A 14,409-nucleotide genomic window follows, 5' to 3' on the forward strand; every position below is an offset into this window, starting at 1 on the left:
GGAAATGCTTCTTTCCTGTAAGTAAACCCTTCTCCATTATTGATCCCTGCTCGGTTTTCATGCCTCGGAGCAGCCCCAAGGATCCTTCAGGTAACGATTCAATCTTTTATGGATGAGGAAAAATCCTTTCCTGGAGCTCTGCACTTCCCAGTGGTCCTGGAGGAAGGCTGAGGTCAAAGGGAGAGGAGCAGAGCTCAGTGAAGATGGAAAAGTGCCCTCTGGAGCAGGACGGGGGGCCCTGCGCCCCTCATCCCCGGGGGGCAGCCGGGAGAACCCCGACTGGGCAGCAGGAGCTGCCTCCATCCCAATCCCCCGGGAGCGGCGGGGGGAGGACGCAGCCGGGCTCCATCGGCCCCAGCCGCGCATCCCAGATTATCCCGAGCCTCTGGGGCCGCCGGCAGCCGGGGGAGCCTGCGGGAGGAGCGAGGCCAGGCCAGGGCTGCAGACGCGGCCCCGATTCTCTGCTGCCGGCATCCCCAAGCCAGGTGCGAGCGGGACGCGGGGATGTGCGGGGATGTGCGGGGCAGATCCCGCTCCCGGCTGGAGCCCCGGCGATGCCGGAGCGCGATGGAGCGGGGCGGGGAGGGAGCTGTGCCCGAGGGAGGGTCTCACCCTTCCCCGCCCGTCCTCCCGGAGCCGGGGCACCCTTGCGGTTCACGGCTCGGCTGGGCTGGGCTTGGGGACAGGGGAATGTCTCCTTGTGCCACCGGGTTTGGGGTGGCACGGGGGCCGCCCCACTGCGGGCACTGCTTGAGCCCCCTGGGCTGCCGTGCCTCAGTTTCCCCATCACGGCCGCCCTCCCCAGGGTCACTGCTGGGGGGTGCAGAGGGGTTGGCTTTGCTCCCCAGATCTGTGCTGGCCGCCCCCTGAGCTGCTTCCAGCGCTCTTGAGGCTGCCCCAAATCCCTCCTGGTCCCTTCAGAGCCGTGGCCGGGCAGGACAAGGACGGACAGCCCCTTCCCAAAGAGCCTCGGGCTGCTCTCTGCTGCTCCCCACCCAAATTCCAGTCAAATCTGCCTCCGTCCCCGCGCTTTGCATGGCAGGAGCACGGGCAGCCTTTGCCTCAACCAAAACAACCCCAAAAGCTCCCTGAGCCCTTGGCTGCTCCTCTGCGGGCTTGGAAACCTCCCCCAGAGCCTGTCGCCACCCTGGGGGAGCCTTTGGGGTGCAGCTGAGGGGTCAGGGCAGGACAAGGCACCAAAATCCCCCTTCCCAGCCCAACGGAGCCCTCGGAGAGCGCGATGGACGAGTGGGATCTCCCACAATGGAAAAAAGAGGTGGAAAGCCTCAAGTACCAGCTGGCCTACAAGAGAGAGATGTCCTCCAAGACCATACCTGAGTGAGTGGGTGCTTCCCTTCCCAAACCTTCCCAAACCTTCCCTTCCCTTCCCAAACCTTCCCTTCCCTTCCCAAACCTTCCCTTCCCCAACCTTCCCAAACCTTCCCATCCATAATGCCTAAAAAAATAATAAATCTGAGCTAGAACTTGTATCCTACCTACATAAACACCTATGTGTAATATGAATTTATTTTCTGCTGCAATTTGATTAAAATTAAAATATAGATCTGATTTTATATGTAATTTGGTATGTGTAAATATATATATACACACATATATATACATATACATATATATACACACATATATTATACACACACACACACACACACACACACACACATATATATATATATATACATGCAGTCTCTTGTCTTTGTATATGTATTTGATTTATTTTTTTATTATATATAAAATCGTGGGCCTGGATGGGCTTTAAGGTTTCTACCAACCCACACTATTCCATGATTCTCTTTTATATATGTATTTTTAAAAGTGTGTATGTATATATATATATATATATTCTACTATATCATGTATATCTGCACCCAGGGTGCAGATCCCCCCTTCCCAGAGCTTTGCAGAGCTCAAAATACTTTTAATACACAGATGGCTCTGTTCCCTGCCTGCTTTGTCACAGAGCTGGGGACACCCCCAGGATTTCCCCTGAGCCCCCCCAGGTCCCCCCGAGCTGTGCCCACCCTCTCCCCCCCCCAGGATCCCCCCAGGATTTCCCCTGAGCCCCCAGGTCCCCCTGGGCTGTGCCCACCCTCCCTCCCCCCCAGGATCCCCTCAGGATTTCCCCAAACCCCCCCAGGTCCCCCTGGGCTGTGCCCACCCTCTCTCCCCTCTCTGCAGGTTCGTGAAGTGGATCGAGGACGGGATTCCCGAGGATCCCTTCCTGAACCCGGAGCTGATGAAGAACAACCCCTGGGTGGAGAAAGGCAAATGCATCATCCTCTGAGGCTCCCTCCCTCCTCAGGCCGGGCTTGGCATCCCCGAGCTCCAGTTCCAGCCCCAGACCCTGAGCCAAGCCCTGCCCTCACCTCCTCTCTTCCCTCGTAGCTGTAGAAGGGGTTTTAGAAATGGGGGAACCCCCAGGATGGGCAAACTCGGGGGGAGGAGCAGCAAAGGCTGCTCCAGGGCTGTGCTGCAGCTTCATCTCACACTTCTGCCACCCAAAAAAGGCAGATTTTGGCAACTTGTAAAGAAGCTTTTATAAAACCCCCCATTTGTAGTGACTTTAGATACTTTTGTACGCTGTGATATTGTTTCGCAGCAAACCAGGCAGAACCTGGCACCTCCAGTTGTCTGAAATAAACAGAGCAATACTTCACCACTGCCTTGTTTCAGATCCATTTTATTTATTTTTTTTTTAACAAAATAAGAGGGTAATAAAAAGATCATGGCCCGAGCTGATGGGCACGGGGCCCAGCCATGGGCTGGAAAGGCAAACCCAGCTGCTCCTGCAGCTCCACCTGCACTGGGCACGGCCCTAGAGCAGGTCCCTGATGTACAGGTTCCTCCTGACTGCGTTGGAGAATCCCTCGTTGAAGCGGAACCAGACGTCGCTCCTGCCCACGGCCTTTCCCATCTGCAGCTCCAGGGATTCCTCCTTGGAAACCTGGGGGGCTGCAGCAGGAAAATCCACTTTAAAAACCCCCAAACTACCAGCTGGGCCCTGGCTGCAGAGGGGGATCGGGGGAGGCTCTGGAAGGGCAGAGCTGATGCTCCCAAATCCTGGATGCTGCAACCAACCATTCCCCCCAAATTCCCTTTGGATGGGGCCAGAATCCATGGGTGTGCCCAGGAACTCCCTGCCAGCTGGGCTGGGTTTGTCCCTGCTGCTGTCCCCTGGGGCAGGGCTGAGGGACAGGAGCCCCTCTTTGGGAATGGGGAGAGCCCCCAGTGGCACCCAGGGCCACCCTGTCCCTGTGCCACCCACCTGGGGCTGGAGCCACCCTGTCCCTGTGCCACCCACCTGGAGCCACCCTGTCCCTGTGCCACCCACCTGGGCCTGGAGCCACCCTGCCCCTGTGCCACCCACCTGGGGCTGGAGCCACCCTGTCCCTGTGCCACCCACCTGGAGCCACCCTGTCCCTGTGCCACCCACCTGGGCCTGGAGCCACCCTGCCCCTGTGCCACCCACCTGGGCCTGGAGCCACCCTGTCCCTGTGCCACCCACCTGGAGCCACCCTGTCCCTGTGCCACCCACCCAGTTCTGAGGCCATCCCACCCCTGTGCCACTCACCCAGAGCTCAGGGACACTTTGTCCCTGTGTCACCCACCCTGTTCTGAGGTCCCTGTGTCACCTACCCGGGGTCTTGGCCGCCTCTTTCCTCTGGAGTGGCCTCCCAAAGAAATCCAGTTCAGGCTGTGGGAAGCAAGCAGCAGGAATGGGGGTGGCTCTGGGACAGCTGCACTTCCAGCTGCTGCTCAGGAGGGACAAAACCACGGCAGGGCCGTCCCTGGGCACGGCTCAGGCACCCCAAGGCTCCTCTGAGCAGAGCAGGAGGCAAATGCAAATCCTGCAGGAAGGGCCAGCGGGCTGGGAATGCAAACAGCATCCAAATTTGGGGGGAAGGCAAAAGGTGAGGCTCAGGTGGGGTTTTACAGCCAGGAAAAGGCTGGCAGAGCCCTGGAGAGGGGCAGTGCCAGGGAAGGAACCCAGCTCCTCTTGGAGCCCAGGGTGGCATCATTCCAGAGCAGCTTTTCCAAGCTGCTTTCCCACAGAGCCCAAATTCAGCTATTTCAGCCCAAATTCCCACAGCTCCTCCCTCCCCCAGCCCTGAAAACATCCCAGGACACATCCAAAATGTCACCCAGCTCCAATGCATGCCAATCCCAGCGATGCCTTTGTGTGACACACGGAGCTGGGCTGGGCTATTAAAGGAAACTGGACTAAAAAACCAAATTGCAGTGGAGCCAGGGAGTGCCTGGCAGCCCAGGAAGAGCTGGTGGGAAGTGGGGCAGGAAGTGGGGCAGGAATTGGGGCAGGAATTGGGCCCTGACCTTGTCCTGCTGTGCTGCTCTCCTCACGATGTGCTCCAGGCGCTGCTGGTGGTTGGGGGTCCCCGCTGGCTCTGTGTCCCCTCGCTGCTCCCCGGGGCCATTCCTGGGATCCTGTGGGGAGGACAGAGCTGAGCCAGGCTCCCCTCGGGGGGTCTGAGCTCCAGGCTTGGGCACTGAGCTCCTGCCAGCCCCTTGGCTCCATCCCACCCAGCCCCTGCAATATCCCAAAGATTTTTCCATCATTTTCTGCCTCCTGGGATCAGCTGAAACCCCTTTCCCTGGGATTTCACATCCATACCACGTAAACAAGGAGCCTTCAGAGATGTTTTTGCAGCTTCTCTTCGTCCCACACATCTCCCAGGAGCTCTTCTCCTGCTCCAAGGGGCTCCCAGGGATTAATTATCCTGCTGGCACCAGGGCAGGGCAGGCATCAGCTACACCCAGGATGTTTCTCCACTTTTTCCACCCCTTCCCATCTTTTCCTGCCTCCAGGAGAGTGGGCAGAGCTACTCTGCTGCTCCTGGGGGCTTTGGGACCTTTGGAAGTGGCAGCAGCCAGGGAAGGGGAGGCAGGGAAGAGTTCACCTCCCACAGAGCCAGGTACAAACAGCAGCCAAAAATTCCCACCTAAAATTCCCACCTAAAAATTCCCACCTCCTCACAGCCCTCACTGGAAGGGCTCAAAGCCTGAACTGCCTCCAGAATTCCTGCAAAAAGCTGAGCCCTGCAGCCCAGCCCAGCTGTGCAGGGAAACAGCTGCAGCCAGGGGGGTTAATCCTGGATTTCCACTCCGCAGCCAAAGCCAGCTTTGGGAAAAACACATCCCTGGGGATTTCCTGCACATCCACAGCCCTGCCAGCCCCCTGGGGATGCCCACCTGGGCCAGGCTCCGTGCCTCTGTCCTCCTCATCTTCTCCAGCTCGATCTCCCTGGCAATGAGCTGCTTGGCCTGGTAGCTGAGCTGCCTGCGGGCCGGCAGCGCCGGGAAGCGGCACACGGCCTCCACGTTCCTGCAGCACGGAAAACAGGGAACCAGCCCCAAAAATCAGCCAGCTCTGGGCAGCCTGAGAGCCCCAGCAGCTCCCAGCCCTGCCCCTGGGTGGTTCCAGCCACGCTGCCTCGGTTTCCCCCCTGCAGGAATGGGAAAGGGAAAGCAGGAGGGATTAGAGGGGCTTAATCCTGGCTTGAAAGCAAAATGAGGAGATTGGACAGATTGCCCTGAAAAGCTCAGGGGCACAGCACAGCTCGGGCACAGCAGCAGGACCTTCAGAGCCACCCTGAGGTGCCCCCCCAGACAGGTTTAATGGGAATCCAGCCAGGAACAGGAATTTGGGATCATCAGAGCAGCTGGATTCTTAACAAGGCTGGGGCACCAGCTCTGGACTTAGGCCTGTTCCAGTTTCCCCAGCAACAAGAAGCCACCAGTCCCTCTGCCAGCTCTGAATATTTCATATTTATCCACTATTTATCCCTATTTTTTTTTTGCTATTTATTCACTATTTATCCACTATTTATTCACTATTTATCCACTATTTATTCACTATTTATCCACTATTTATTCACTATTTATCCACTATTATTGCCCCTAAAATACAAGGAGCAAAGCCCCGAGCCAGGTGGCTCTGCAGTCATTCAGAAATCAGTTTTCAAACCAATGCTTTAGGAAGTTTTAAAGAAATAAAGCCCAGGTGTTGCTGGTGACATCGGATTTGTTTGCCAGAGATGCCAGGTGCCACAGGGACGTGTCCAGGTGGGTCAGTCCTGTCCTGCCACCTCCAGGTGACAGCCACAGGAAGCTGCTCCCTTCTCTTTAATCCCACTAAACCCAGCCTGGGGATGATTGGGAGGGATGAGGCAGCTGATCTGGGGATGGAGCAAAGCCAAAAGTCCCAACTCCTTCCTGAGGATCACCACAGAATCCTGGAATGGTTTGGGTTGGGAGGGATCTTAAAATCATCCAGTCCAACCCCGACACCTTCCACTGGCTCCAATTCCCATCCAGCCTGGCCTTGGACACTCCCAGGGATGGGGCAGCCCCAGCTGCTGTGGGAATTCCATTCCAGGGAAGGATTCTGACTCCCACTGCCCTCCCCAGCCCCGGCACTCACGGATCCAGCTTGAAGACGTACTGGCCCTCGGGCAGGCGCTCCTGCAGGTAGGTGAGGTTGTAGGTGAGCATGGTGCTGATGAGCTCAGCCAGCTGCTGCTTCTCCTTCAGGCTGTAGAGCTGCGTGTTCACCTGGCCAGGGACAGCAGAGAACTTGGAAACCCCAAACAGCCCAAGCACGGCTGTCACTGTCACATTTTCTGGAAAAATCCCCTTGCCCAGGATTTCTCTCTCTCTGGGAAGCTGAGAAGCCTCAGAGAAAAACTAAAACAATAATTATCTGATTGGCTTCCCCTGTGTTTTGCTGCTTTGGAATGTGTTTGGAGATGGTTTACCACAGGTGGTTGTTTCACTGGTTTCATGTGAATTGTTTTGGCTCAATGGCCAATCACAGTCAGGCTGTGTGGGGCTCTGAAGAAAGAGTCGTGAGTTTTTCATTATTATCTTTCAGCCTCCTGTAAGTATCCATTCTCTATTGTTTAGTATAGCATTCTGTAATATAATATAATGAAATATTAAATTAGCCTTCTAAGAGCATGCAGTCAGATTCACCATTTTCCTCCCAACAATAACTCAGAAAATACCACACAGGGTTTGCTTCTGGGTGAGGAAGGACCCAGACGAAGCTTAGCTCCCTCTTAGGGACACATGTCCTTCCCAGAGCAGGGACAGACCCTCTCCTGGGTGGGGGTGACTCTGAGAGCCCCCCAAAGCCCAGTCCAGGTGGGGGGCCCAGGACCCCTCCACACAGCTGGGCACCTCAACACCCCCAGCTTCTGCAGCAGCTGCGACACCAAACCCAGCCCGGACTGGGGACACCAATCCAGGCTGGCTCAGCAGGTGGGGCTTGCAGAGGGCTCTGGGGAGCAGGCCAGGGGCTGGGGGCACTCACAGGCCGCAGTTTGGGGGCGATGATGTCCAGCAGCAGGCACAGCACGTCCAGCACCAGCGCCCGCTGCCCCGCGCGGCTCCGGGCGCCCGGCGCGATCCCCGACACCATGGACAGCAGCAGGTTCTGCATCTGGCTCAGCTTGGCCACGGCCTGGGGACAGCACGGGGACAGTCAGGCGGTGTCCCTGCAGGCCCAGAGCTGGCTGCCAGCTGGCCCTGCCGCACTTGCCTCGGGCTGGCTGCTGGGGAAGGCCAGCCGGGGGACGGCGCTGGCGGCGAAGAGCAGGTGGAAGGCCACGGGCAGGAAGGGCAGGTAGCGCAGCAGCTGGAAGCTCTGGCCCTGCAGCACGGCCCGGCCCAGCAGGTCAGAGAAGCCCAGCCACTCCAGGGCCAGGCACACGGAGCCCAGGCTGGAATCCCGCACCTTCATGTTCAGGAAGTTCTCAAACAGGCCCTGCAGGAGGGTGGGGGATCAGATGGTGCCCACCTGGCTGGGGGTCTGAGCTTCCCTCCGGCCCCCCCTGGCTGCTCTCACCTGGGCCAGCTTCTCCTGCTCTCCCGAGGAGATGGAGAGCTGCAGGATGTGGTGGAAGCGGTGGGAGGAGGAATTGAAGCCCCTTGAGCCCCCAGGGTGGGACAGGTCCTCGTCCCCCAGCAGGAGCTGGGCTGGCAGAGAGGGGTCCATTCCTATCCTGTGCCTGGGGGAGCCCAAAGGGAAGAGTGAGGGTTTCCCAGTGCTGGAGGAATAGCTGGATCCTTGGAAACAGGACTGGAGGCAATGCCAGTGCTGAATTATTGGGAGCTAAGCAGAGTGGTAACAAAGCATCTGGAATGGCTTTAAACTCAGAGGAAAGGTTTAGAAGGAATATTGGGAAGGAATATCCCCTGGGAGAGTGGGCAGGCCCTGGCACAGGTGCCCAGAGCAGCTGTGGTGCCCCTGGATCCCTGGCAGTGTCCCAGGCCGGGTTGGACAGGGCTTGGAGCAACCTGGGACAGAGGAAGGTGTCCCTGCCATGGCAGAGGTGGCACTGGGTGGGCTTTGAAGTCCCTTCCAACCCAAACTATTCCAGGATTCTATGATGGACACAAATCCCCTCAAGAAGTTGCTCTCCAGGACCTTGCAGGTCCCATCCAGCCTTCCTTGAACACTCCAGGGATGGGGCAGCCACAGCTTCTCTGGGAAATGGGAATACCACCCCCCAGGCACCCAACAAATGTAAAAACCCCCTCCTCCTACCTCTGGGGCCTGGGCAGCTGGAAGATCTCCTGCCAGATGGAGAAGAGCCCCTTGTTCTGGTCCTTCAGGCCAATCCTCATGGTCTGCACCATCTGCACACTCAGCTCCTTCTGCCCTCGGCCGTGCAGGAACTGCAGCAGGAGCCAGGGGATGGAGGGGATGGGGATCCCAAAGCCCTTGGGAACAGCTGGACACAGCCACCCCCCTCTTCCTCCACGGGCAGGGCTCAAAACACCCCAGGGGACCGGGAGATGCTTCAGGGACCTGACTGGAAGGGACTTTTGTCCCCTCTGTCCCTGTGTGAGCCTGGAGCTGCAGCAGGAGTGTCTCCCCAGGGCCATCCTCATGTCCTGATGGCCATCCCTGTGTCCCTAGGGCCATCCTCATGTTCTGATGGCCATCCCTGTGTCCCTAGGGCCATCCTCATGTCCTGATGGCCATCCCTGTGTCCCTAGGGCCATACCATGTCCCCAGAGCCATGCCCATGTCCCCAGAGCCACGCCTGTGTTCTGATGGCAATCCCCGTGTCCTGATGGCCATGCCCATATCTCCAGGGCCCTCCCCATGTCCCCAAGACCCTGGCAGTGTCCCCAGGGCCCTCCCCATGTCCCCAGGCCCTGGCAGTGTCCCCAGGGCCCTCCCCATGTCCCCAGGGCCCCGGCAGTGTCCCCAGGGCCCTCCCCATGTCCCCAGGGCCCTGCCCATGTCCCCAGGCCCTGGCAGTGTCCCCAGGGCCCTCCCCATGTCCCCAAGGCCCTGGCAGTGTCCCCAGGGCCCTCCCCATGTCCCCAGGGCCCTGGCAGTGTCCCCAGGGCCCTGCCCATGTCCCCAGGGCCCTGCCCATGTCCCCAGGGCCCTGGCAGTGTCCCCAGGGCCCTCCCCATGTCCCCAGGGCCCTGCCCATGTCCCTAGGCCCCGGCAGTGTCCCCAGGGCCCTCCCCGTGTCCCCAAGACCCCGGCAGTGTCCCCAGGGCCCTGCCCATGTCCCCAGGCCCCAGCAGTGTCCCCAGGGCCCTCCCCATGTCCCCAGCACCTGCAGGGTGTTGATGCAGGAGCGGATGTCGCTGTCGGTTTTCTCGCAGAGCGCCAGCAGCGCGCCCGTGTCCGCCCGCATTCCCTGCCGGAGCGCGATCTGTGGGACAGGACAGGGCTCAGCGGGGAGGGGACACCGAGCCACAGGGGGCAGGGGACACCCCCCGAGCCACGGGGAGCCTGGGAGAGCGCAGACCTCGCTGAGGCGCTGGGCGAGGCGGGAGGGCGCGGTGCGGGGGAAGCTGAGCAGGAAGGATTGCTGCCGCAGCGGGCGCAGCGCGGGCACGAACCTGGGGGAGGGACACACGGGGGCTGAGAGAGCCCAGCAGGCAACTCCCTTCTTAATCCTGGAATTACTGAGGTTGGGAAAGACCTCCCAGAGTGTTGAGTCCAATCGTACCCCCAGCACTGCTAAGTCACCATGAAATGATGTCCTCACACAGCTTTGAAATCGCCTTGGGGATGGGGACTCCACCCCTACCCTGAGCAGGACCAACCAACACCTGGCTGCCCTTTCCATGAAGGATTTTTCCCAAATATCCACCCTGAGCCTGCCCTGGCCCAGAGGCTGTTCCCTCTCCTCCTGTTCCCCTGGAGCAGAACCTGATTTCCACCCCCCGGCTGTCCCCTCCTGGCAGGGACTTGTGCAGAGCCACAAGGGCCCCCTGAGCCTCCTTTGCTCCAGGCTGAGCCCCTTCCCAGCTCCCTCAGGAACTCTCCAGCCCCTTCCCAGCTCCCTCAGGAATTCTCCAGCCCCTTCCCAGCTCCCTCAGGAATTCTCCAGCCCCTTCCCAGCTCCCTCAGGAATTCTCCAGCCCCTTCCCAGCTCCCTCAGGAATTCTCCAGCCCCTTCCCAGCTCTGTTCCCTTCCCTAGGCACACTCCAGCCCCTCAATGTGAGAGGTCCAAACCAACCCCAGGACTGGAGCAGCTGCACTCAGAGACATTCCCAACAGCCACGTCCTGTCTGGGGGCAGGGTTTGGTGTCCCTGTCCCCCCCCAGGCAGGTGACACTCACTGGTCATTGCAGATGCAGATGATGGGCCTGAGCAGGAGCCCCCCCTCGCGCCGCCGCCGCCGCCCCGCGCCCGCCTCGCCCTCGCCGTCCTTCCTCTGGATGATGGCCAGCAGGACATTGATGGAGGCCTGGGGGGAAGGGAACAAAGATGGGAGGGATGTGTTCTTGCTCGTGGAACGGTGGGGGAGCTGTTAATGGGGTCACGTTTGAGGGGCTGGTGCCCCAGGGGTCGGTGTAGGTGCCCCGGGCTCACCGCGGGCGCGCCGTCGATCTCGTCGATGATGAGGCAGTTGGGCCTCTCGTGGGAGCCCAGCACCGACCTCATCTGGGTGGCAGCTTCAATGCGGGTCTGGAACACCTCGGGGCTGCGGTCATCGCTGCAAGGGGACACGGGGACAGGTGACTTTGGGCGTGGGGACACCGCCAGCATCATCCCCGGGACAGCATCACCACCAGCATGACACGCAGAACAGCATCACCTCCACAACACCATCATCACCTCCAGAGCAGCACAATGTCCACAGCACCATCACCTCCATAATAGCATCATCATCACCTCCAGCATCACCCCTGGGACAGCATCACCTCCAGAACATCTCCACCTCTGGGACACCATCATTCCCAGGACACCATTGCCTTCAGAACAGCATCACTTCCATCGCCCCCAGGCCATCATCATCTCCAGCATCACTCTGCCACAGCATCACCTGCCCCCTTTTGTGGGCAGGGCATGGGCTCACCTGGCACCCAGGGCTCACCTGGCACCCAGGGGCTCACCTGGCACCCAGGGCTCACCTGGCACCCCGGGGCTCACCTGGCACCCAATAGCTCACCTGGCATTCATCTCCACGGCGTTGTACCCCGCGTGCCTGGCAATGACGTGGGCCAGCGTGGTCTTGCCCAGGCCAGGGGGCCCACAGAGCAGGGCCACCTGTGGCACAGAGGGGAGGTCACCCTTGGAGGGCTTCCTCCTCAGAGGGGACAATGCTGCTCCTCAGCTGGTGGCAGCACAGGGACCCACAGCCACGTCCCCTCCTGCTCACCTTGTGTTTGGGTCTGTTGTGCTGGTCCAGCTCGGCCTCCAGCATCTCCTCGGTGAGCTGGACCTTGGTTTTCCACTTGTTGGGATGTTCCTTGGGATGGCTGGGTGGGGGATGAGCTGCAGAGCTGGGCTTGGGCTTCTTGCCAGCCTTGTCCTTGCCAAACACCACCGTGTCCCACAGCTTGAGCCACTTCAGCAGGCAGCGGTTGGTGTACTGCAGGAGAGCAGGGAAAATCCATGGAACCCGGCAGAAATCCAGCTGAGGGCAGAGCAAAGCTCTCCTTCATGGAGGAGGCTGCTCAGGGTTCCACCTGGCATCTCCCTGGGACAAGGTGGGAAGGTTTCCCTTCCCAGCTCAGCCCCCATCCCTCAGGGAAAGCCTGGGTAAGTCACATCAGCCCCATCCCTGCTGGCCCTGCTCTGTCTTGGCTCAGCTCAGCAATGCCCAGCCTCTCCCAGCACATCCAATTCCCTACAAAACTTCTAGCATTCCCCAAAATGTTCAAATTAGCCAACAATTTCTGGCTAAAACGCTCTCAATCTTTTTTGTCTCGTTTTGGTCACATTCCATAGGTTCATCTGCCAGAACATCCCCAGTCTCCAGTGCAAAGCTGCCATCCCAAGCTCCCAGGGACTCAGGACTGCTCCCAGACAGAGCAGCACAGACACAGCCCCCCAGCCAGTGCTTCCAAAGGCAATTCCTGATCCCAGGGCATTAGGGAAGAGCTGCAGAGGTGCTGATCCCACCCACCCCAAGCCCCCCTCGTCCCAGCACCTCACATCATCACTGAGCAGCTCCATGTAGCGCTTGGGGGTGAACTTGTCCACCCAGAGGCAGTGGGATTCAGACTCCTCCTGGGCTGCTGGAGCTGTGTCCATGCTGGGATCCGGGCTCTCGGTGCTGGGCTCGCTCCCCAGGCAACTGCAGCATGGAATTAATGTACCCCAAAGCACCCCAGGAGTCAGGGCAGGGTGGGAACTCCACCCAGACTCCCCAAACTGGGGGTGATGAGGGCAAAAAGGCTCCTCTGCTTGCAGGTCCCCCAAAACTTGATTGTGAGGGAGGCAAATCCAGCAGCATGGCAGGGACTGGGGAGGGATTTCACGCCAGCATCTCACCTGTTGATGATCTCTGTCAGCTGCTGGGAGGCCTCCAGAACCTGCCTGCGACGCTTGAGCACAAACACAGAGAGGTCAGAGACATCCCCCAGTCCATGGCTGGGGACAGGAATTTGGGAACCAGCCCTGTGGCCAGCAGGGGTAGCAGGGACAGAGGGGAAGGGCAGGGAGATGTGGTACCTCCTCATCCACCTGCTCCTTCAGGTAGGAGAAGGGCACCCCCAGCAAGTGGAGCGGCCTGCGAGCGTTCCAGTCCAGGGAATCCGAGAGCTGCAGGGACACAGCACAGCCAGCCCCCTCCTGAGCCACCCGGGGGCCACAGAGGAGCAAACCTGACCTTCAGACCCTTCCTCACCTCCAGCCCTGTCCTGCAGGGATCATCCCTCAGCACCAGGAAGACCCTGGTGCCCTGAGTGGATGTCACGTTGATGTAATCCTCCAGGATGGGGGCTCTCCTCAGGACCCTCTTCTTTTCCAAGGGTGGTGTGGTCTGCATGGGGACCATCCCACTCATCTCCAGGTGGTTCGAGCTGGAAAACACCAAATTCCTTCAGAAGGGGAAGGGCCCATCTCCTCTCTCCTGTTACAAACGGGGTTCAGGGTGGCCAACCTGGTATTGTGGGGAGCCAGAGGTGCCTCTGGGCCACCATCCCAGGAGACATCCGGAGCCAACTCATCGTCTGCACCGAAATCGAGCTTCTTAACAGCTTCCAGGCGCTGCCGCTTCGGCTTCGGGGCTGGAGCAAGCGGAGAGAGAGCAACACTGATGGACGGTGGTACCCAGGGGATGCTCCAGCACCCGGCACCGCTCGGGGCGGGGGGACAGGGAGCAGCAGCACCCGGGGAACTGGGTCAAACCTACTCCGGGGTTCGGCTGCTGCCGGGGACACGGCGGGGACACAGTCCCGGTCCCTCTTCTTGGCGCCGGTGCCGCCGGGAGAGTCTCCGGGGAGGTCGGGCTCCTCCGGCGGCTGCCTCTTGCACCGGAACTGAGATGTTTTGGGGCCGGCGGGTGGGGATGGCTCATCTGCAAGAGGGGTCAGACCACGGTGCCGTTCACCGGAGACCCGCGGCGGGACGGGCACACGCGGGCGCGCAAAGCACAGCCCCGCTCCTCTCTCCTTCCGCGGCCTCCCGTCCCGGCGCAGCGCCCACCTCCCAGCTCGGCCAGCACCTCCAGCTCGTCGGCGAAGCGCTCGTAGAAGCCATCGTCGGGCCCACCGTCGGGCCCATCCTCGGCGCTCGCCATGCGCCGCGCCCGCCCCGCCGCCGCCACCGGTCCCGCGCCCGCCGCGCTTCCGCCCGCGCGCACAGCGGGACCGGCGCTGATTGGGCGCAGCGCGCGCGGGCGGAGGCGGGGCCGGCACTGATTGGGCGCGACGCGCGGGAGGAGGTGGCGGGGGCGGTGCTGATTGGACGCGACGTGAGCGCTGCCGGGAGGCGCTGCGGGAGCGGGCGGGGCCGGGGCGGCGGGGGCGCTGCGCGGGTCCCCCAGCCGGGTCCGGGTGCCCCCAGCCGGCTCTGGGTCACCTCCGCCCTGCCCGGGTCACTTCTGCCCCGTCCGGGGTCCTCTCCGCCGTGCGTGTCTCCGCCCCGCGTCCCCTGTCCCCTCCCC

The 14,409-nt window shown here is 60.5% G+C and overlaps 2 protein-coding genes across 5 annotated transcripts; one reads left to right on the forward strand and one right to left on the reverse strand.

The window, feature by feature from the left end:
- The first annotated feature begins 34 nt into the window (after positions 1–34).
- On the forward strand, positions 35–2,674 carry GNG13 (G protein subunit gamma 13). 2 transcript variants are annotated; one of them, XM_059861723.1, is made up of 3 exons: positions 35–485; positions 1,216–1,338; positions 2,197–2,674. In XM_059861723.1, exons 2-3 carry the CDS (start codon positions 1,241–1,243, stop codon positions 2,300–2,302), a joined length of 204 nt encoding a protein of 67 aa, XP_059717706.1. In that variant the 5' UTR covers positions 35–485; positions 1,216–1,240; the 3' UTR covers positions 2,303–2,674. The 2 variants fall into 2 exon arrangements, with proteins under 2 accessions (XP_059717706.1, XP_059717707.1); XM_059861724.1 differs by lacking the exon at positions 35–485 and having other exon boundaries at positions 505–1,338.
- An 8-nt stretch (positions 2,675–2,682) lies between these two features.
- Positions 2,683–14,088, reverse strand: CHTF18 (chromosome transmission fidelity factor 18). Of its 3 annotated transcripts, XM_059861725.1 has the most exons (22): positions 13,950–14,088; positions 13,657–13,821; positions 13,405–13,531; positions 13,150–13,324; positions 12,975–13,064; positions 12,795–12,847; positions 12,456–12,597; positions 11,677–11,889; positions 11,467–11,564; positions 10,887–11,010; positions 10,634–10,761; positions 9,813–9,906; positions 9,618–9,716; positions 8,585–8,715; positions 7,883–8,045; positions 7,577–7,801; positions 7,349–7,498; positions 6,458–6,588; positions 5,227–5,359; positions 4,351–4,461; positions 3,655–3,712; positions 2,683–2,970 (listed from the first exon to the last, which is right to left on the reverse strand). In XM_059861725.1, the coding sequence occupies exons 1-22, from the start codon at positions 14,041–14,043 to the stop codon at positions 2,834–2,836; spliced, it is 2,841 nt and encodes a 946-aa protein (XP_059717708.1). In that variant the 5' UTR covers positions 14,044–14,088; the 3' UTR covers positions 2,683–2,833. The 3 variants fall into 3 exon arrangements, 2 of the variants coding, with proteins under 2 accessions (XP_059717708.1, XP_059717709.1); XM_059861726.1 differs by lacking the exons at positions 2,683–2,970; positions 3,655–3,712 and adding an exon at positions 3,729–3,886 and having other exon boundaries at positions 13,950–14,084; XR_009488635.1 differs by lacking the exons at positions 2,683–2,970; positions 3,655–3,712 and adding an exon at positions 4,649–4,754 and having other exon boundaries at positions 13,950–14,084.
- Between the last annotated feature and the right edge of the window lie 321 nt (positions 14,089–14,409).

The sequence above is a fragment of the Haemorhous mexicanus genome, chromosome 17 (assembly GCF_027477595.1).
Source record: "Haemorhous mexicanus isolate bHaeMex1 chromosome 17, bHaeMex1.pri, whole genome shotgun sequence".
Classification (NCBI taxonomy): domain Eukaryota; kingdom Metazoa; phylum Chordata; class Aves; order Passeriformes; family Fringillidae; genus Haemorhous; species Haemorhous mexicanus.